The 24,152-nt window shown below is 40.3% G+C and overlaps 1 protein-coding gene across 3 annotated transcripts in view; it reads left to right on the forward strand.

Moving 5' to 3' along the window:
* Nucleotides 1-23,918, forward strand: part of ANTXRL (ANTXR like) — a 198,702-nt gene extending 174,784 nt beyond the window's left edge. For 2 of the 3 annotated variants that reach the window (XM_040320826.1, XM_040320825.1), the window contains exons 15-18: nucleotides 3,950-4,048; nucleotides 14,508-14,675; nucleotides 17,775-17,855; nucleotides 21,598-23,918. In XM_040320826.1, coding sequence (XP_040176760.1) covers nucleotides 3,950-4,048; nucleotides 14,508-14,675; nucleotides 17,775-17,855; nucleotides 21,598-21,876 — 627 coding nt within the window. In that variant the 3' untranslated portion in view covers nucleotides 21,877-23,918. The remainder of the gene's footprint in view (nucleotides 1-3,949; nucleotides 4,049-14,507; nucleotides 14,676-17,774; nucleotides 17,856-21,597) is intronic. The other variant, XM_040320827.1, reaches the window with a different exon arrangement.
* The last annotated feature ends 234 nt before the right edge of the window (nucleotides 23,919-24,152 follow it).

A 24,152-nucleotide genomic window follows, 5' to 3' on the forward strand; every position in this document is an offset into this window, starting at 1 on the left:
AATGCCCCCAGCGGCGGCCGAGGTACTGCATCCTAAGATCCGACAGTGTAAAACTATTACACCTGCCGGATCTTAGGAATATATATGCGTAACTGATTCTGTGGATCAGTCGCATAGATAGAAACAGGGATACGCAGGAGTATCAGCAGATACGCCTGCGTATCCCTTTTGTGGATCTGGCCCTTTGGTTTTAATTGTAGTATTTACCGAAAAGCAGTTTTGATATGACCTTTGCATTTTCTATTTCAATCTTTTCTTATTAGAATTTTAAATAACAAGAAAAGAACCTTGTTGAAGTAGCAAAATTAGGTACAAAATAGAGCTGTCATCATAGTCAATATACAATAAGGGAAATTGGTGACAATAAGAGATGGAAGATGGTGAGGGGTTCCATATGAACCCATGGAAAGTCCATAAGTAGGCACGAGAAACTATATCTAAGCGGTCGACCATGAAGAGTCCAGTGCAATATGTTCTAAGAGAGGACCGGTAACATGTGGGCCATACTTCAGATCAAGATTGTAGGCCCAGAGGAAAGGTCAAGCAGGACTACATCCGCCTGCCCTATCACCCAGGCAGGTATTAACCATAATAGTAAAAAATAAATAAATGTACCTTTGCATTATAAGAAGCAAACATAGGGCCAGATTCACAGCTGAGATACGATGGAGTATCTCAGATACTCCGTCGTATCTCTCAGAGTATCTATGCGACTGATTCATAGAATCAGTTACGCATAGATATCCCTAAGATCCGACAGGTGTAATTGTTTTACACTGTCGGATCTTAGGATGCAATAGCGCGGCCGCCGCTGGGGGGATTTCGCGTCGTAAACCAGCGTCGGGTATGCATTATTAGGAGTTACGGCGATTCCCGACGGATTTTCGCGTTCGCTACGTCGCCGCTAGTCTAGTTTCCCGTCGCAAAGTTAGTATTTTTTTTTGGTGCCCTAACTTTAGTCAGCAAACGTATTGCTGTCTAAAGTATGGCCGTCGTTCCCGCGTCGAAATTTAAAAATGAACGTCGTTTGCGTAAGTGCTTGCATCGCAAGTGCTTGGTGAATCAGGCACTTGCGATGAAAACTTGCGGCGGTGTACGATACGTTACGCCGCCGCTCACCTACGTGAATCTGGCCCATAGTACCAATATTCAAAAAAGGGCTGAGATATATACCTGGAAACCACAGACTAGTCAGCCTAGAATCAATAGTATGTAAACTATTGAAGAGAATGATAAGGGACCATAGCCAAGAATTTGCTGATGAAAATGGTCTCATTAGTAGTAACCAACATGGATTTATGAATGATGTTTTTTTGCCAGACCAACCAATTAACACTATGAGGGGGTAAGCTTTAATTTGGATAGAGGAAGGCCTTTGGATGTGGTATACCCAGATACAATACAATACGATAAAATATCAAGTTAAAGCAGAGCTCCACCCATAAGAGGAAACTCTGCTTCTTTGTACCCTCCCCCCATCCTATGCCACATTTGGCACTTTTTTTTTGGGGGGGGGGCGGGTACCTGGCTTTGACAGGTACCCATTCCCACTTCCAGGTAAAATTGTCAGTCGGTGTTCTACGACATTTCGGACCCCTCCTCGTCCCTCCTGCTGCCTTCTGGGACACATACAGGTCCCAGAAGATGGCAGGACCATTCAGAAAGCACAGCTCAACTCGCTCATGAGCAGTAGGAAATGCCAGTGCCTGCACTGCCGATTGATGAATTGTCTCGGGTTGCCGACATTGCGGGATCGCTGGACAGGCAAGTGTCCTTTTTAATATTTTTTTTTACAGACTGGAGCTCCTCTTTAACCACTTGCTGCCTGCCCACCGTCAAATGACGGTGGGGTGGTGTGGCTCTCATTCTGGGTGAATGTCATATGACAGCTTCCCAGAAAGACTGCTCTCATGCGCCCGCGGGGGCGTGCAGCGTGGCGATCGTGGTCGTGCCATGTTGCTAGGGCACAGCACGGCCCCGGCTCTTTAACCATGTGATCGTCTGTGTCCAATCACAGTCGGTCACATGTAAACATGGAGATGACGGTAATTGGTGCTCCTCGCCTCACGCTGACAGTGTGAGGAGAGCCAATCTCTGGCATCTCCTGGCAGAGGACATCTAGGTATTGTCAGAGCACTGATCATCAGTGCCCTGATTACAATTAAGTGCCCACCACTGCCAGCAATCAGTGCCCACAAGTGCCAGTAATCAGTGGACATTAGTGATGCCAGTCAGTGCTGGCTATCAGTGCTGCCCATCAATGCCCATCACTGCTGCCCATCAATGCCCATCAGTACTGCCTATCTGCGCCCACCAGTGCCGCCTATCTGTGCCCACCAGTGCCACCCATCAGGTAAGGTTTTATGTAGAAAAATTTTAAGTATTGCACTTTGGAATTAAAATAGGAATGCAAGTTACTCACTAAGGGTAGAAACTTTTAGGGAATCGATGGTAAACGATCTGTGGGTTCTAGTTTATGACAGACTCAGCAATAGCATGTAATGCCAAGGACCAGGCTTTTTCTGGCACTTTTTGTTTACAAGTTTAAATTAGTTTGTTTTTTGCTAGAAAATTACTGATAACCCCCAAACATTATATATTATTTTTTTAACAGAGATTTATATTTGTAAAATGTGAAAGATGATGTTACGCAGAGTAAATAGATACTGTACCCAACATGTCACACTTCAATATTGTGCACACTTATGGAATGGCGACAAATTACGGTACTTAGAAACCTCCATATGCGACACTTTAAACTCCTTTACAGGTTACCTGTTTAGAGTTACAGAGGAGGTCTAGCGCTAGAATTTTTGCTCTTGCTCGTACATTTGTGGTAATACTTCACATGTGTGGTGCGAATACCATACCGTTTACATATGCGTGTGAGACTTACGTTTGGATTTGCTTCTGTGCGCGAGCGCAGAGGGATGGGGGCAATATGAAAAAGGGCAGTTTTTTTTCAACATGGGAATTTGTTATCCGAAACAAAACATATTTTTCTGTTCTGCACTAGTCTGCGATCTGAGAAGGTTTCCTATTCATGTAGATGCTGGTAGATTTTCAAATGATCTGGAAATGTGCGCATTCTTTTTAGATTGATAAAATTCCTGAGCTGCAGAGTGAGACTGAGGAGATATCCATCCATTAAGTGACACCTGTGATTATTGATTGAGGCTTATTTCCCAGTTCAGTCTGGTAAGAGTATTTTCAACAGGGGTAGTTCATCCTCCCGTATTTTTTGGTGTTGGTGGTAGATTGCCGTGGAGAATGGACTAAATGGGATTTATAACCAGATGGGACTCTCTCACTAAATATTGATTGCGGACTAATCATCTGTTTTTCTTTGAAGATTACTGCTATTTTTGCACTTGTAGATTGATATCTATTTTTATGTAGCGCTGCCTTTTGCATTTGTTTTTATACATGTATGCTAATAGTCTGTTGGCTTTGCTTGCTTAAACTTGGCATTTCATGCTATTATTATTATTATTATTATAATACAGGATTTATATAGCACCAACAGTTTGCGCAGCGGTTTACAACATGAGGGCAGACAGAATAGTTACAATACAATTCAATACAGGAGGAATCAGAGCTATTGTTGAGTCTGTCATCTACTAAGACTCCCAGTAGTACCTTTTCCCTCCTTGATCCCCCAGAGGTTCTCCCCATAGCGTGTAACTTGTATTCATATTTGTAGCCCCAGTGCATTACTTTACATTTTCCTACATTAAACCTCATTTGCCATGTAGTTGCCCACCCCTCTATTTTATCAAAGTCTTCTTGTAAAGTTGCTATATCCTTTTGTTCCCAAGCAATACATTAATATAATCTAGTGGCCAATTGAACCTGCTGACATCTACCTAAAACATTGGTTTTCCTTTTATAGATTATGCAAGTGAAAATATCCCATTCCATTTGTTAATTAATTACTATTTTACTACAGGAATCTGATGATGAGGACGGATTGCCTAAGAAGAAGTGGCCAACAGTGGATGCCTCCTATTATGGAGGAAGAGGAGTAGGGGGCATTAAGAGGATGGAGGTAAGTTGTGGAGTATTAAGAATAAGTTACATTTTCATGGTAAATATGGAGAATGTGCTCCTATTATTGTACCAACTACAACATGTAGCAGTTGTGGTTAGAAACATGAATATTTTAAAGTCAGACAAATTAAAGATGCAAGATCCTTGTGGCCCCTTGGCCTTTCCAGAATGCCACAGTAAGGCTGTGGTCAAAGGTGAACTACTAAATAGAAGTGCATTGTATTTGAATTCTGTTCTGCTTTGATAAACTCTCTACAGAATGTAGAGCAACTATTTCGCTCTGGCTCACCGTCATTGGGTTAGTTTGTTGGGGATTATTACTACAGTCACTGTGATTGTAAAACCATTGATCTTTGCAAACTGTTGACTATACAGTACTGCAAACAGAATAGCCTTATTGCTCATTTATTACTATTATTGTAGTGCACCACCATTTAAAAATTATTTTTGTGACTTTCGTGACTCTCAAATTTCTTACATAAATTGTTCAGCACACTAGGCTCAAAGGGTTGCCTAACCCTGGATTAAAGGAAAAAAATTGAAAGGTTACCCTACAAAAACCTGGTTGTGTAAGATGTATGCATCTCCTGCTATGCGTCATGCTTCTAGGAGCACAGTAGTGACTAGGGATGAGCTTTGGGTTCTCAGAGAAAACATCTGCAGCTCACAAACTCAGCGAACCATTGCTGCTGTTTACCACCATAGCAACCAACTACCAGTAATGCACTTCCTGGCCCCTGACCTTAGGTCAGTTAGCTTAGAATTTCTAATAATATGAGCTTTGTTATGTGCTAGCCACTTGGTAGACAGTAAATAGGCAGGGTTTCTAGAAGCCAGAGAGACAATCTGCTTAGCTGTCATAGGCAAAGCCTAAAGTGGAACTTTAGGCAGAAAATTAAGTCCTGCTAGATCACTTCATGCTGGCCCCTTTAGCAGGTATAGACAGGGCTTTTTTTCAGGGGGAACGTAATGGAACTCAGTACCACCACCTCTGGCTCATTCCCTTGGGGGGGGGGGGCTGCTCACCACAATCACTTGTAAACACAGAAGTCCGGTTTATGTGTTTACAAGTGACAGCTCTGCTCTCTGTGTGTAGCTCCCCTAAACTCTGCACTCTGTATGTAATGCAATCCTGGTATTTAATGCCCCTTTAAGACCCTCCTACTGTTTGTGAAATTTGACTGACCACACCCACTATTTGATGTGATTTGGAGGGTGTGTGTAGGTGGAGGGGTTTTGGGGGGGGGGGGTCATGGTTAAGTTCCAGCACCTAGTGTTTGAGAAAAAAAGCCCTGGGTTTAGCTATATGTAGCACTACCCCCGAAGGAGCTGCTGGTTTGTTTTGGGCGGCATGTTACCTCTAATCCTTCGCCGTCTAGGGTATCAGATGAGAGTTGAGAAAAACTTCAATGTCCACACTTTAGGCTTCTTTTTCTTTGCTTTATTTACCCAACGTGGTACAAGGAATAAAAGTAGTAGTTGAAGAGGTGGAAGGTAGAAGTTGAAGAGGTAGGTAACAGGTTCAGGTGTATAACTTTGTTCGGAAACACTCCTGCTTCCAGCAACGTAGCGTTCGTCGCCACTCGAGCCAGAGTGGGTATTGTGCACCTGGATAGGCCTCTCTCACTAACCTAGCAGCCAGGATGACACACAGAAACTTGGTAAAGTCTCTGCCACAGACCTTCCCAAAGGTGGAGATATATTCGGTCCAGAATCCTCTCAGCACAGGATTAGGCACCCGGATCTCTCTTGAGTAAATTATTGTGAACTCAGAACTGACAGGCGACCATCAGCCTTTCAGTAGTAGTGCATCCTTCGATGAAGTTCAAGGCCTCTCCTGAGATACCGGCCTCTTGCTCGGTGCTCTCCAAGACAGGTTCTTCATCGAGTAGCTTCCTCCCTCAGGAAGGACAGCACAGGACCACTCTGCAAAAGTAGACCCAGTCTGACTACCAGGCCTACTCAGTAGATCACAACCCCGGACCAACATGGTCCCGGAGCCAGGAACACTTGAACACACACCCCCGGCCAGGAGGGCCACACAGCGGGTGGTGGGGCGACAGACCCAGGATCGGCGACCTCGACCTAATGACGTTTGTCCGTTAAGTACTCCTCCCCAGCATGCACAACGGCATGATCAACTCCCTCTGATTGGCTGCTGGAGGGGAACACTCAAAACACCTTGACCTGACTGCTGCCACCCTTGGCCTGGAGTGAGAACGACACCCTAGACAACAATAGTGGTCACTCACAGTACAGCCATGGCTGGAACAGAAGTCCAAATTTTGTGAAAAATCATACAGTCTGAGTCAACTAACTCTCAGACTTCGCTCTAAATTGAAAGCAGCGCCAGCTATAATGTAGAAGCCAGCTACATATATAAAACATTAAAAATAAGTGTATACTGTTTAAAATCCAGTAATACACTGCTTTGCCCTGCTCTGCACATGCTTAGTTGCTCTCCATTTCTAGTAATTTTTTTTAGACACTGCTGAGTTTGTAGAGGCTGATCTGCTAACAACCTTAAAGCTGAATTAAACCCTCCTATCCTGTAGACCTATTTCACCCTGAGGTGCTTTTCAGGCACTTTTGTGCTAAAAATAGCACCTGAAAAGTGAAAACTGCTTCCCGTTCATTTCAATGGGTGCTTCAACACTGGGGCAGTGTGCTAGCGGGACGGTGCAAAAAGTCCTGCAAGCGGCATCTTTGGGACACGTTAAAAAGTGCTTCAAAAACGCCCCTGTCCATTTAAATGAATGGGAGGCACTTCCAAAGCGCTTCAAAATCGCTATAAACATCTATTTTAACAAACTATGCTTGAATTTCAGTGCTGGGGTACATCTGATTGGGTTCTTTTCCTGTATGCACAGATTTATATAATACCTGTCTGCTACAGTTGATTGATAGCTAGCTCTTCAATTGTCAATTCCTAAGCTACTCCCCAAAGATAGCTATACACCAGTTATGTTATCCTACATCAGCCTGTTATCCTCACACAACATTGCTACCCAATTTACCCAGCTGTATTTTCTGCAGTATCCTCATCTAATTGTTAAAACAAACTCAGCTGGTGCATTTATATTATTACCAAACAAAGCGGGTAATATATTACATTTCTGTGACCTAAAATTCAAAATAATGTCATTTTCACAGACAATTTGCACTTGATAAACTGATGCACTAATATTGTGTGACATAAACATGTATTGATTGTGAGTTTTAACTAATGGCCTAATATGATTTTTTAAACATATATTTTTTTAGACAAATTTATTGCTTCTTTGTACATTATTCTTTTGTAATTTGTTATCTCTTTTCAAAGAGCTAAGTCCCATAGCTCTCTCCTTTTTTTTTTCTTTTTCTTTATTAGGTATAAAGTACTTACAATATTTCAATCACAATCAAGTAGCTTGTACCGGCCCCAAAAAAATATACAAGAATACTTTATTTTTCAGTTTTAAGAAAACCCCAACCCCCCCCCCCATCCTACCCACCCTCTTCTCTCCGACCAACCATCTCGTGTCATGTCTCCCATTGCCTATTGCCCTTCCTGCTCTATACCATCCTTTCTGCAAATCTCTGTGTCTGCTCATATTTTAACCAGTCTTGCCATTTCAGTTTGAATCCCCCTTCTCCTTCCTCCCCCATAAACCTTAGCTGTTCTGCATAATAAATATCATTTATTTTACATAGCCAGTTCCCCACCGTAGGGCTCTTAGGATCCTTTCACTGTCTGGGAATAAAACTTTTCGCTGCGTTTAGGAAATGGGGAAGTAAGGTTCTCATGTACTGTTTGATAGGCATTTTAGTCCTGTGAAACAGGCATACCCACGCCTCTTCTGGTATTTTAATTCCAGTAATTTCCTCTGTTACTAATATCACTTTGTTCCACTATGTTTTAATTTTTGGGCAAGTCCACCATAAGTGCGATATAGTTCCCGGTTCCGAACAGCCCCTCCAACAAAATTTAGAGGTTTCCCTTTGATAGTGGTGTGCTATGTCCGGGGATATATACCAGCGTGCTAGGCATTTGTAATTAATTTATATCAAATCACAATTGGTTGATGTGATATGTGTCAGCTTTAGTATTTTCCCAACATCTATGTCAGTTTCACCAGCATAAGTATTTGGTGATGTGTTATACAGGGAACCCTTGACTGTTCCAGCGAAAAATATTCACTGCCAAAGACCAACTGTGGAGTTAACAAGGCCTATTGTCTTAGATTTTCCCACAGTTATATTTCCAGTATGGGGGGGGGGGGGTGGGTTCCAGTCACTATCCGTAAAGAGTTCCCTTGCACTGCATCCTCAAAGTGAGCCATTTTGGGATCACTCTGGGATTTTTCCCCTTTTTATTAGGTAGAAGTGAAACATATTCCCCATATTCCTATATTGTCTATCACAGGGTTTTTCACTGCCACAGAAGAGCAATGATGGCATTCTGTGTAAAATAATGGTGCCAGTTTACAGAAAAGGATCAAGATGTATACCAAGGTACTACAAACCAGTCAGCCTAACATCAATAGCATGTAAGATATTTGAGCAAATGGTAAGGGACAGAAATTTGTCTGTGATAATGGTATCATAAGTGACAACCAGCATGGATTCATGAAAGATCATTCCTGGGAGATCTGGTTTTGCTTGTACATCACAAACTGTCATGCGTTGAAAAGGGCATAAATCCAGGAAATAAATAATTCTGCCCTGACAAGACAGTTTTGGTCACCGATCTGCAGGAAAGGTGTTACTGAATTATTTTTAGGGAAATGGGGGACCTCAGCTATGAGGATTGATCACATAGATTACAGTTATTTATTCTGGAGAAGAGACACTATAAAGAAGAGGAAATATGATTGCAATGTGAAAATGTATCAAAAATGACTTCAGTAACTATATTAGAGCAGATAAAATATGGAACTCCCTCCGCAAGCAAGTGGTACTGGCTGAGCGTGTCAACAACTTCCAAAGACATTTAGGAACTAGGAACAGATACAGGGTTATGGGAATTGTTAGGGACAAAAAAAATCATATATACACACATAAGTTAAACTGCACTGACCTGTGTCTTTGTATTACCTTATAAACTCTGTAATTTGTGATGCCTGAATACAGTGTCTTTGACAATGTGCTTGAGAATTGTACTGTTCTATAACACCATATACAGCTTAACTGCATCTCCCAATCATGACATTTGAAGGACTGGTGTTTTTTTGATGTTGTTCTGGAAGTCCTATTAAAAGTACTCTCCCCGTTTACAAAAAGATTTTGCTTTGTTATATGTCCACCACCGGCAGTGCCCAGCTCCCCTCGCCCCTTTTTGTCAATAGTTTGAGTTCATCTTCAGTTTCATTTACTGCATTCGATATTTGGTGGCTTCGGGGGTTTTACTCACAATCAACGGGAGTGTATGTAAATCTGACAAGCCAACTGTCAGCTTTTTAGATGGAAGTAATCCAAAGGCTGTGCAGCTGCTGGATTGCTTCCACACACCCTGCCATTTCCCCCCCTGTGTATTACTCCGCCATGTTTCCCAGGCTCTGTGATCCCATCAGCAGGGAGGGAGATCAGTGAACGTCCGTTCACAGTTTGGAGACCCTTGATTTAGTTCAATGGTTAGAAAAAAATACAGGTAATTTGGATCTGCTTTATTTTACTAGTTTGTTATTCAGTACATTTGCGTTGTCTCTTGTTAAATATATAAATGTACTTGTGACATTGATGGCTACAGTCCAAGTGGCTAAAAGTAGATTATTTATATCTATCTGTTATGATGAAACTCTTCAATAAAAATGTATTGAAAGTAAAAAAAAAAATGAGAAAAAATGAGTAGAAAACCTCCTTTACACAATCCTATAGCTACAGTTGATCCAGAGGAAGGTAAAAAAAAAAAAACTTTAAAGCATGGTACAATTTGCTTCAATGGGTTAAATGTATATTCCTTCCTGATCCTACATTGGCTCTCTGTGCTGTTTTTGAGCCAGCACATTTGCTACTCAAATTCAAATTTCTGGCTGAATATCTACCGAGCTCAACTGCTCAGACCCTTTTATTGGCAAATCTTTAGCTCTATGAGACAGCAGGACAGATGATGTATTGTTTCTGTGACAGCTGGTATAAGAACTTGATTTTCCTCTAGGCAAAAATGCCACTTAGAATGTTTCAGCAGCTGCTGAAGCTGATTTGTTACTCATGAACCAACCCTATACTGTATTGTTCAAAGCTTGTAATGGACATAAGTATTTGGATTACAAGCAGATCGTATAACTTTCCCATAGTTATCTGATAGCAAAGTTGGTTAAAGCATAGCATATTCTGAATTTGTTCACACCAGCCCAGTTTGCTGGGGTGCATGCTTATTAATAGATTTTATGCTGGGCAGTCAATTCAAACAAATAGACTGGCTAACACACCACTGCAGACTAAAAATTTAGCATGCAGCATTTTTGAAAACACACCACAATACATGATATTGCTTTGCCATGCATTGCACTGGTGGGCTCATTCTGAATTGTAGTAATGTGCATTTTACAGCAGCACACTGGTGTATGTGGGCCCTGATGCTTTTATTTTAAGTTTCAGCAGCTTGGGAGGCTGATAATACACAAGTTAACAGATCTCCCAAACCCACCACCAATAATATTTTGTAGTCTCTGCTTCAGATGCACTAAAAAAGAGGTGTGGTAACGCTTGTGAATCTTCAAAAATTTCAGTATGATTCAGGGACAGATGAACCCTATATAAAGCTGCAAGGGATTCGTTTCTTGTTCATTTGTCAGTTATTCACAGACAAATGCCTGCCTTTTGTAACTATAATACAGCAAGTAATGCAACTGCCAGCTTCAATATATATATATTTTTTACATCTCTTTTTGAAGAAGGAAATAAGGAAAAAACAATCTAGATGTAATGTAAAATATGTTTTTTGTTAAGAATGATAAATAGCAACTTGCATATAGAAGAACAAAAAGCACTTGTCACAAAGTCTCAGCCCAGTTTGGACACTAGGGGCTAGATTCACAGACAAAGTACGCCGGCGTATCTACTGATACGCCGGTGTACTTTCAAATTTCCCGCGTCGTATCGTTGTTTTGAATCCTCAAAACAAGATACGACGGCTTCTGGGTTAGATCCGACAGGTGTACGTCTTCATACACCTTCGGATCTAAGATGCAATACTTTGGCGTCTGCTGGGTGGCGTTTTCCGCGTCGGGTATGCAAATTAGCGATTTACGCCGATCCACAAATGTACGTGCGGCCGTCGCATTTTCTAACGTCGTCTGTAGTTGGCTTTTTCCGGCGTATAGTTAAAGATGGTATTTTGCGGCGTATACATAGACTTGCCATGTTAAGTATGGCCGTCGTTCCCGCGTCGAAATTTGATTTTTTTTTTTTTGCGTAAGTCGTCCGTAAATAGGGATGGACGTAACTCACGCCTAAGTTAAAAAAAAGGACGTCCTAGCGACGTCATTTAGCGCAATGCACGGTGGGAAATTTCATGACGACGCATGCACATTTCATTCAGCGCAGAGACGCACTTCTTTTAAATGAAACCCGCCCCCAACCCGCCCAATTTGAAATCCGCCGCCAGAAATACACTACGCCGCCGTAACTTACGGCGCAAACTCGCTGAGGATTCGAAACAACGCCAGGTAAGGTACGGCGGCGTAGTGTATCTCTGATACGCTGCGCCGTTCTACATGTATGTGGATCTGGCCCTGGCTCTGTATCTGCAACAGGAAGTGGACATCCAATCCAGAATATGTGTTTACATACGCCGCCTGGGTCTATCCAGGATTCTGAGGAATTTGCCGACAGTGTGGGAAACACAGGAGTGACATCAGACACAGAGAGGTGCCAAGGGGGCGTGGCTATGTATTTCGAGGATCCCCTTCCTCTTTCTCAAGCCTGCCCATGCACAGCAAGTTCAATTTTCTCTATAAAACCAGTAGGACTACAAACAGAAAATGCTGCAAAAAAATATGTAGGGGCACCAGGATTATTTCATACCAAAACTAAAAGTAAGAATAAAAAGATAAAAAAAACAATATCTTGTTTAAAACTGGGCCAGCCATATATTGCATATATACGAATACAGGAAAGGGTACTGACTGACCAATGAAAAACAAAACAACAAATGGGTAAATATATGGATAAATTCATATATACAGTATATGGTCATACAGTACAGTCATACCCCGCTTTAAGTACACTCACTTTACATACACTCGCGAGTAAGGACATACCCGCGAGTGTATGTAAAGTACCTTACAAGTACTGTACAGACATTTTGCAGCCGCAGTAGAAGCAGCTGAAGCTCAGAGAGCATACCCCGCCATGTTCCAGTGTGCCCCTGACGTCTCCACTACAGCCCCTGAGACCTCAACTACAGCTCTTGACACCCCCCACTACAGCCCCTGACCCTCCACTATACCCTAGAAGTAAATAAAAGGAATTGTTTCACTTTAAGTACATTTTTCGTTTTACATACATGCTCTGGTCCCATTGTGTACTTAAAAGTGGGGTATGCCTGTATCTCACAAAAGTAAATATTTTAGTATATCTTTTCATGTGACAACACTAAAGAAATTACACTTTGCTACAATGTAAAGTAGTGAGTGTACAGCTTGTATAACAGTGTAAATTTGCTGTTCACTTAAAGCGGAGTTCCGGCCACAATTTCACTTTTTAAATATAAATACCCCTGTAATACACAAGCTTAATGTATTCTAGTAAAGTTAGTCTGTAAACTAAGGTCCGTTTTGTTAGGTTGTTACAGCATTTAGACACTTTATAAAATAGAAATTGACTGGGGCCATCTTAAGTGTCGGAATCATGAAGCCAGACTGTATGACTTCCTGGATTTCAGCCTTGCAGATCTCGCACATGCTCAGTGCTTCACAAGCAGTGTAATAGGTTTCAGATCAGGTTTCAGCACCTGTACTGTCCAAGTTACATGATACTGGGGAGTGCACAGACTCCTGGAAAGTTACACCCACTACATTCCCAGGAGTCGGTGTAGGTTAGGAAGCTTAAGCACCTAGGTGCAGGAAGAGGGAAGATTAACTATTCTGCCTAGCAACAACACTTTGAAGGCATCTAAAAAAAAAATGTTTTTCTTAAAGGACTAATGACATTTTTTTAAAACTACTGGTGTAATGTTATATTTATGGGTGGAACTCCACTTTAAAATAACTCAACACACAGCCATTAAGATCTAAACCGCTGGCAACAAAAGTGAGTACACCCCTGGCAACAAAAGTGAGTACACCCCTAAGTGAAAAGTTCAAATTGGGCCCAAAGTGTCATTATTTTGTGTGGCCACCATTATTTTCCAGCATTGCCTTAACCCTCTTGGTCATAGAGTTCACAATAGCTTCACAGGTTGCCACTGGAGTCCTTTTCCACTCCTCCATGGCGACATCACGGAGCTGGTAGATGTTAGAGACCTTACGCTTCTCCACCTTCCATTTGAGGATGCCCCACAGATGCTCAACGAGGTTTAGGTCTGGAGACATGCTTGGCCAGGCCACCACCTTTACCCTCAGCTTCTTTAGCAATGCAGTGTCTTGGAGGTGTGTTTGGGGTCGTTATGTTGGAATACTGCCCTGCAGCCCACTCTGCGAAGGGAGGGGATCATGCTCTGCTTCAGTATGCCACAGTACATGTTGGCATTCATGGTTCCCTCAATGAACTGTAGCTGCCCAGTACCGGCAGCACTCATGCAGCCCCAGATCATGACACTCCCACCACCATGCTTGACTGTAGGCAAGACACACTTGTCTTTGTACTCTTCACGTCCACCAACATAAGCCACCGACCTCTGATGTTGAGGCATTATTTTTCTCCTACTGACCACAGTCCAGTGCCCAATTATTGTTATGGTCAGTGAAATGGCACTTTGTTTACAAAGTTTGAGGGCCCCAGCTCTACAAACTAGTGTGTTAAAATTCTAGAAAGTCAAAATTTTCTGAAGTAATGTATCCATCACAATCATTCCACAATCAAAGTTGCTTACAGTAAAAACAAAACCTTTTCCACTTTTTAAAATTTAAACACCAAATGTACCTACTGACCATGTTTGCATGCTTTGTGAATTAGGTTACAGTCACAAGATTTACTGTTTGTATTAGAACTGAACTGGATGTATTGATATTAATATTAATGAATGACAATCACAGGGAACAGAGGCACTACAGTGATGGTAGTACACCCTCCACTGTCACCGATACCTCCTATATCACCACTCACAGAGCTTTAGCATACACTTAGCTGGCATTATTAAAAAATGGAAGTACCTCATTGGTAGTACCTCAGGATTTCTGTGTGTTGGGTTGGTGGTGTCTGGACTTCAGCTTTAATGAGTAGGTCTTAATAATATGGCCATTGAGTATATTTCCAGTTTTACCCGATATCTATGAAGAAGAATAACTGAATTTTTTGGAAAATTATTTCGATAGGTAAGATGGGGTGGCAAAGGTTCCACTGAAGAGGGTGCCAAGCTGGAGAAACCCAAAAATGCAGTTATTAAACTTCCAGAACAAGAATATGAACCCTGGGAACCAAAGGCAAAGAGACCCTCAGCACGCCGTGGCCCACAAGAGAGAAAATGGTACAGTCCAATCAAGGTAAAAAAAATCTTTGTATATTCTCTGACTTTTAATAGATTAACTTATTCTGACAGAAAACATTAATGAATACATTCTAGGGATTTTGAACCACCAACCTGCTACTTGTATCACTTGGAGCAGTGATATCTCAGTACATGAGTTCACAGCATTTTCCCAAGTGTCCCAACTATGACAAAGAGGGTTAATATTCCTGCCAGATTTATTTTACACTATGATTTATGCAGGAAGATATACTGTATAAGAAAATAGAAAACAATTCAGGAGGAATCGAAAGAAACATGGACTTTGTAGGCACCTTTATATAAATGTACAAAATGTAATGTTTCACAAAGAAATAACATTTAAATACATAAGAAATAGAAAGAGAAAAATGTTAATAAAAACAATACAATACAATGTTGGTAAAAGCCAGTGACCCTGTAACAGGAGTTACTCAATAATAATGTAAGAAATTGGCTATAGAGATGTCTATATAGTAACTGCTTATATTGAGTATAATTATCTCCTCGATAGGAGGTCCACCGGATCCACAATGAAAGTATTGTGCTCTACATGTTTCGCGATATGTAATCGCTTTATCAGGAGCCTCTAAATTGTATAAAGAGAAAAACAGTTTCAGTTAAATTGTCGGATATAATAACATTGGTTTGGTTTTACAGAGTCAAACCATAAACATTATAATGTGAAACGCTCACCAAATTTTTGTGATGCTGCTTTAAACGAGTTTATAGAGCTGCCAAAGGCAGCTATACAATTTAGAGGCTCCTGATGAAGCGATTACATATCGCGAAACATGTAGAGCACAAGACTTTCAATGTGGATCCGGTGGACCTCCTATTGAGGAGATAATTATACTCAATATAGGCAGTTAATATATAGACATCTCTATAGCCAATTACTTACATTATTTTTGAGTAACTCCTGTTAGAGGGTCACTGGCTGTTCTCAACATTGTATTGTATTGTTTTTATTAACATTTTTCTCTTTCTATTTCTTATGTATTTAAATGTTATTTCTTTGTGAAACATTACATTTTGTACTTTTATATGAATGTGCCTACAAAGTCAATTTTTCCTTCAATTCCTCCTGAATTGTTTTCTATTTACATAATACTAGAACGTGGCATATTAATCTATTAAGGATGTTGATTACCATCCAAGGGCAACAGTAATCAATCTTTTTCTATACTGTATAAGAAGTCATTACATCAGTAAAGGAAGCCTGTTTACAGAAGGCAGAACAGAGGAAACCTAATCTCTAATGCTATCTCTTTCTGCAGTACACAGGTTATTTGTTATATAATAAATCTGTCCCACTAAAGGATTGGAGAGGAAAATACCGTGTTGCATAATTCTTGGAAATTTTCAGAAATAATTAGTAGATACTGTATGCTGTTCCATTGGTCTGCACATATCTGCATTCTTTTTGTAAAGAGCCTTAAAGTGGAGGTTCACCCCAAAAAATAATTTTTAACACTAGATTGGGCCTAATTACGGGAAGCAGAATTGGGTGTTTTGTTTAAAATCAATGCAGTACTTACCGTTTTCACAGATAGATGTTCTCCGCCGCTTACGGGTATGGGCTGCGGGACTGGGCCTTTCTATTTGATTGACAGCCTTCTGACCGTCGCATACAGCGCATCACCAGTTTCAGAAAGTAGCCGAACGTCGGTGCGCAGGGGTTGTATAGAGCCGCACCGACGTTCGGCAACTCGTGACGCGCTGTATGCGACCGTCGGAAGGCTGTCAATCAAATAGGAATGCCCAGTCCCGAAGACCATACCCGGAAGCGGCGGAGAACATCTATCTGTAAAACGGTAAGTACTGCATTGATTTTAAACAAAACATCCGATTCTGCTTCCCGTAATTAGGCCCAATCTAATGTTAAAAAAAATTTTTTGGGTGAGGGCCCCCGAATTCGGGGACACTCAATATGTACATTTCGACTATCTGCTGAAAAGTCAAAGTTCTATCACACAAAGTCAGCCAATCTACAGCACTGAAGGAGTCAAAGAATCCATCTGATAGACTAGACCAGGGATCTCCAAACTACGGCCCTCCAGCTGCTGCTGAGCTACACGTCCCACGAGGCTTTGTAAAACTCTGACATTCACAGACATGACTAGGCATGATGGGAATTGTAGTTCCCGAACAACCGGAGGGCCATAGTTTGGAGACCCCTGGACTAGACCATTATACACCTAATCTCATAATGGTTTCTCTTTAGGAGTCAATAAAGCTGACTATTTTTGTCCCATTTGCCACAGTCATAGTCATAACAGGTTGGGCATCAAGGTATAGCTAATAGTAGGTAGTTACATTCAGCTGGACTTGTTCTGTAACAGAACAAGTCCATTTGAACGTGACTAAGTAATTCTAAGGCCCCGTACACACGACAGAGTTTCTCGGCAGAATTCACCGAGAAACTCGGTCAAAACCCGGATTCTGCCGAGAAACTCTGTCGTCTGTACAGTTTTGGCTCGATGGAGCCGCCGAGGAGCTCGACGAGAAAATAGAGAACATGTTCTCTATTTTCTCGTTGTTCTATGGGAGAAGGCGGCCCGCCGAGCTCCTCGGCGGCTTCATCCCAGAACTCGACGAGGAACTCGACGTGCTTGGCACGTCGAGTTCCTCGGCCGTGTGTACGGGGCCTCACTCTACCATGACCTGGATAAATAAGAACCTTTGCGGAGAGGTTAGGCATCACGTCTGGTCAATTGCTCTTCTTGTACCACCAATTCTATTTCTCTCAATTCCAGCCAACTGGATGTTGAATGTCTTTAATAATGGACCTAATAAACATCGTGTCACAATATGTCAGTTGCTATTGATAAAAAAATAACTACAGTACAGTTATAAAAATGTACAAGCATACTAGCTTAAAATGTTTTAATATGATAGTACATCAATGAAAAAGGAACATTCCTTTCACTGTGCATGAGAGAAAAAACTATTGCGTAGTTGTAACTATTCAGGCATTTGGTGATAATTTTAAATAATTACTGGATTTTTTTTATATCTGCAAAAAAGGCGATTTATGTCCATGCAGTATGTTACTTTTGTATAAATTTCCATAAAATGTTATGTTTAATTACAGGGCAAACTGGATGCTATTTGGGCACTGCTAAGAAGAGGCTATGACCAAGTATCCTTAATGAGACCTCAGTCAGGAGATAAGGTAAGAGGGATGCCATAGGACTGTCTGTCTGCATAGGACTAATTTGTGTAGTTGTAGAAGCAACTGCTGGATCTGTGTATAAGATAGCCTTTTCTGGAAGATCAACAGAATTTTATGTACATTTTTAAAGATACATAATATAACAAAGCCATTTTTGGTACCTGCATCTCAACACTGGTATTTGTGCATTTGCTAGTTTGAATAGAAAATTCTGCGATAGTTAGACATTGATGTACTGACCAGATGTGCTTGTATGTTGTATTCATTTGAAAGTCGAGAAATTACAATGGTTAAATCTCATATCTGGTGGTTACAGACAATCCTTATGCTTAATGCTACCCAGACCAGCACCAGAATATATTAAAGGGCTTCAAGGGACATGAAGTGCAGCTAATAGGCCCTGACATGAGCAGGCAAATTGTCTCTTACACCCAGCTCAGAGTATCTGGACCCTGGCACATTTTTATCAGCAGAAATGCTATAGAAGATTATATGCCAGACTTTAACCCTCTATAAGACCTAATATGATCACATTTAAAAATTTTTACTGAAAATATATAAAAAAAAAAAACCGAAAATTCCACCAAATTGGACAAAAGTTCAGTGAATATCAGAATGCTCATAAACAAAGGATTACTAGAAAATATTATTTTCTTTTGCCATTATTGTTTGTTGTGCAAACAATTTTAGGGTGAATAGTTGATTCTGATTGTTTGTACTTTAAACAATATCTTGTTTTTTAGACTAGTGGGAGTAAACTTAAGCAGCCCATAACTTGATCAGTTTTTTCTATTGGGTTTAGTTATGTTTTTTACCTATTATGGTGTTTATAGGATCATTTAATTCATGTGATTGTAGCAAGCTTTAAAATCTTGGCTCTTATGTTGCCAGCCTCAGTTATCAAAATCAATTGTGAATGGCTTCTTTCATTAAGGATATTCAAAGCATTTACTAGGTATATAGACAAACATTGGTAAAACAGAATGGAGTTAACAGGGAGCCCTATGAGGAAACAGCAGGAATGTTTTAAATACAGTACAGTGCCTTGAAAAATTATCGATACCCCTTGACATTTTCCACATTTTGTCATGTTACAACCAAAGTAAATGTATTTTATTGGGATTTTACACAAAGTGGCAAATAAGTGGCAAATACTTGTGAAGTGGAAGGAAAATGATAAATGGTTTTCATTTTTCTTTTTACAAATAAATATCTGAAAAGTGTGGCTTGGATTTTCAATACTTTTTTAGAAACACCTTTAGCTGCAATTACAGCTATAAGTCTTTTTGGGGATGTCTCTACCAGCTTTGCACATCTAGAGAGTGACATTTTTGCCCATTCTTTTTTTTGCAAAATGGCTCAAGCTCTGTCAGATTGGATTGAGTGTGTCTGTGAACAGCAATTTTCAAATCTTGCGACAGATTCTGAATTGGATTTCGACTGGGCCATTTGAACACATGAATATGTTTTGATCAAAACCATTCCATTGTAGCTCTGACTGTATGCTTAGTAGGGATGAGCCAAACACCCCCCCGTTCGGTTCACACCAGAACCTTCGAATGGACCGACCGTTCGTGCGAACAGTTGGAACCCCATTGACGTCTATGGAACTCAAACGTTCAAATTCAAAAGTGCTCATTTTAATGCCTAATATGCAATGTTAAAAAACTAAACTAAAGAGGTTGGGACTTTAAATGAGGCACCGGGTATCAGCCGAGTACCTCCATCCCCGATAATTTGAACAGAAAAAGACAAGGGTGGGACTTTGGATGAAGCATGCATCCCAGGAGAGCCACAACTTAATTGAATAGGGCAGATATCTAATACAATGAACCCAAAAATGTTAGCATGAGAGCATTGCATAGCAGCAATTGGCAGGCAATGTTTTAATCGCAAAGAAAAAAAAAATGTAACAAAAACAATAGTGACATAGCATACATGGTATAGTAGTCAAAAATTGAATGGTACATGATTGTATAACAATAAATGGTAATAAAGAGTAATAACATATTGGGTTCATATATAAAAACAGTAGAACAAAAGAGGACAAACCAATTCAATTGAAGCGTGTCTCCATAATAGAAAGATAGAACTTGTATATGCTGGCACACTCTACTAGGTATGGGGACTGATAGGTAGTAATGATATTCCTGTATATATACAAAAGGGGCATCTAAGTGGCTCCCAATGGGCGCATTAAATACATTATGTAAATATACTATTATACAAAATCAGTATCCTTAGAATATATCTCCATGATGGTTATAACTGTGATTGGTTGGTGTAGTCCAATCGGTGTATGAAGTAGTAGGTAATGCAGTAGCGGTATGTATGTAAGAAGGCATCTTATTGGCTCAACGCATTTCGTGGCTACTGCCACTCTTCAGGAGAAGGTATGTAGTGGGAGTCTATAAATATCAAAACAATAAGATTTAGAATAGGTTGGTATGCTGAATCTCAGTGCGGGGGGGGAGGGAGAAGATAGAGCAGTAACAATTCCTAAGAAAATATGCAAGTTATTGTCGTAAAATGTGTTTGAGAAAAAAAGTTTTAAAAACGGTCGTTTTTTCTGGAGCAGTGATTTTAATGATGCTTAAATAAAAAAAAATGAAAAATTCCTTTAAATATTGTACCTGCTGGGTGTCTATAGTATGCCTGTGAAGTGACATGTGTTTAGAACTGTCCCTGCACAAAATGAGATTACTATAAGAAAAAAGTTATTTAAATGTAATGTCTGGTCCCTGCAATATGGATGAAAATCATTGAGAAAAATAGCACAGACACAGACAGTACACACACCACGTAGCTTTAGGTGCACACTGCAGAGGACACAGGCAGTACACACACCACGTAGCTTTAGGTGCAATCTGCAGAGGAAAATTAAAATATTTGGTCTCATCTGACCAGAGCACCTTCTTCCACAAGTTTGCTGTGTCCCCCACATGGCTTCTTTGCAAACTGCAAACAGGAGTTCTTATGGCTTTCTTCTTGCCACTATTCCACAAAGGCCAGATTTGTGGAGTGCACAACTAATAGTTAAAGTGTCCTGTGTACAGAATCTCCCATCTGAGCTTCTCCAGTGTTACCATGGGCCTCTTGGTTGCTTCTATATTTTAGTTAGGTGTATCAGAATAAAGGGGGCTGAATACAAATACAAACCACAATTATGGGCCACTTTGTGTTGGTCTATCACATAAAATCCCAATAAAGTACATTTAAGTTGTTGGTTGCAACATGAAAAAATCAGGAAAATTTGAAGGGGTATGAATTTTTTTTAAAGGCACTGTATATACATGACCTCCATAATATTAGGTGACTGATTGCATAGACCAGAACAGAGCCCATGAGACCAGGATGATCTAAGTATTGCCCAGACTAGGAAGGTTGTGCAAACATAGATTTTGGGAAAACCATACCACTCGGAAAACCATACAGCTCTAGCAACAATATTGTACCAACACAAAAGTTTTCTTCCATTGTGTCAGCTGAGACAGACTGAGTTTTAAGTTTCAGGGCTTGCAGCATTGTTGGCTAAATACTATGACGAATCGACTAGAAAATTCAACATTACATACCCTGCCCCAAGAAATTTGCCTTGGTATCAAACACAACTCTTTTTCACAGCTGCCCTACTCTACGCAAAAATAAATAATGTACTTTGTGTGGAACTGTCCTTAGATTTGCCTTTTGTGTTTTTTTTTATATATCTGGATTTGTCATTGATGTCTTCTACTTGTTTCAGGGGCGTTGCATTAATTTCACCAGGGTTAAAGCGGATGGAACCCAGACTATCTATAAACCACCTCCCAAAGCTGCAACACTAAACCATTCTCCAAGTCAGCCTCCAAGTCAGCCTCCAAGTCAGCCTCCAAGTCAGCCTCCAAGTCAGCCTCCAAGTCATCCACCCAGTGAAGCACCAAAGCAGCCTCCTCCACAAAGACAGCCCCCTCCAGGTCCTCCGCCATCGCGAATGCCTCCAGGACCACCACCGGCACGCCCACCTCCTGAGCCCATGCTTTGAGTTCATGTCACAACCTTCTGTATGCTGGACTGTATTCGATCCTTTAAAAACAACTGCATGGGAGTAGTAAAGAAGCAGATCTGGGCTTATGTTAAACACAATTTTCAGTCTGTTTTCTGTAAAATTCAATCAGTTGATAATTTTATTAAAGCCCACCTTTTTGATAAATTCTGTATATATAAAGGTAATGAAATTATCAATGTTTGATCAATTTGTATTACCTATCTTGTGCTCTTATCTGTAAACAGACTCTTAAAAGATTGTTTGAATGCTGGTTAATGCACCAGAAACAGGTTTATAATTAAGGACTTAATATGTCCCCTTTTCAGCATGTGAGTTCATCGAATTTCTGCTTCACTAGAGCTGCCCGTATTTTTTTTTAAAATGGAGCAAAATAACTTATCTGGCCTGTGCAGAGCCCTGTACTTACACCCATTTAACCACAGTGGGATAAAGTGGAATGATCACATCAAACCAGGCCTGAACATTAAACATCATGACCTCACTAACACTCTCATGCCTGTAGAAGTAATTCCCACTAACAATATTTTAACTCATGAAAAGCTTTCCTAAGAGTAGACTCTAGCAGCAAAGCAAGGACCTACTTTATTTTTTTTATCCCTAGTTTGAGAGTGGAACATTGGACAGATAGGTGCCCAGATATCTTTGTTGTCAGGAAATCTGTAAATATATGAATTGCAATTTCCTTTCCATAAACAACTAAGTCTTCACTTCCCATCAAAATATGCAAAGACTGCCTTTCCTTATGAGAGCAATGAGTACTGTATGAACCTTTTTCAAGCATAAAGGAGAATAGGTAAAGGATACTATTCAGAAAGTTGATGATTTCACTGCCCTTCCTACCCTCTTATATTTTCCAGAAAAGGAGAGTTGTAGTATTAGCAACTCTATTGCATAAGTCTTTATTTCATCCTTGGGTGCTTTTAAGTTTGCCAAGAAGTACATGTCTTCTTAACAGCCCAGAACTGCTTCTGTGTTCTCTTAGCATGCAGTAGACGTTCACTCTTTTAGCTGCCAGTGGAGATGTTGCAAACTATATAAGTGTAGTTGGTGTGACTTGGCAGCCAAAGGGGGTATATATACTCAGTCTATTTATTTCTGTCCATTATGTTTATTTTCTCAAGGAAAGGCAAATGGAGTTTGTTGCTGGCCAGCAAAATCTGCCCCATTTGTGCTCAGGTGACAGCCTGACCTCAGTACATTCCATATTCAGCATTATCATTCTTACACAGTATCATGTAAATTCTATTGGATATGGAGTCTGTTTTCTGCTTCAAAAGCCTGGAGATTTGGTGCTTGCAGAGGTGCTTATTGTAGATCATGTATGTGCAATCACACTTGAGCCCAGTTTGAAGGTGCTAGTCCAGTCAATTTTCATGTCCTCCATATATCATTTTGACCCACTGAAGAACTGTGAACTAGGTAAAACCTTTAATTTTAACAGCAGCCCAGAGACACAAGTATTAATATATATGATTTTAAGTACTTTTTGCATTTATGAGTGCCCTCTGCTAAATAATATGCAGAATGCAGGGTTCAGGTCTTTGGAATTGATGTTTGCCAGTTAAAATGCTTTCAGGAACTTGATTAGCAGATTGTAAACTTTGACTCAAGCTCAGTTCTTTGACAAAAATTGGTGCTTTCATTGTGTTTAAAAATAGCTTTTTGAAACACCAATTAGTAAGACGACAAGGGCAAGATTTGGGCTTTAAGGGCTTGGTGTTTTTCAGAAACTGATAGGTTTTGAAATGTTTACTTCCCTTAAACCCTAATTGTTTTTATGAACCCCATCAAGAACCACCTGTCATCTGTAATAACAGAATGCCATAAATGGTAAGGTAGACTGTGATTTACACTTCTACTTATGTCTCAAAGCTTTAAGATATTTGATGTGTGACCTACATAAACCCATCTTATATAAAAAGTGTAGGTTATTGTGAATTAAGTTTGTCCGGAACTGATGCTCTATAAAACTACATCTAGAAAACAAGTAAAAGTTTCATATCACCTGGTCTCATCAACATTTGTTTTCTTCTGCTTTTTAGAACATGAAGAATTGTAAAAAAAAAAAAACTTTCTTATCACTCCCTAGAAATACATCAACAGAATAGAGGTAGAGCTTAAATAGGTGCCTTTAACTTGGAAGTGCAATTGGCTCATTAATGAAAAATTAACAGTAACTGGGATCTCCTGTGCAGTATTGCTAATTACAAAATGATAGGGGCACTTTACATGTGTTTTTTACCTAAATTTGA

Source organism: Rana temporaria, chromosome 8 (genome assembly GCF_905171775.1).
Source record: "Rana temporaria chromosome 8, aRanTem1.1, whole genome shotgun sequence".
NCBI classification, from domain to species: domain Eukaryota; kingdom Metazoa; phylum Chordata; class Amphibia; order Anura; family Ranidae; genus Rana; species Rana temporaria.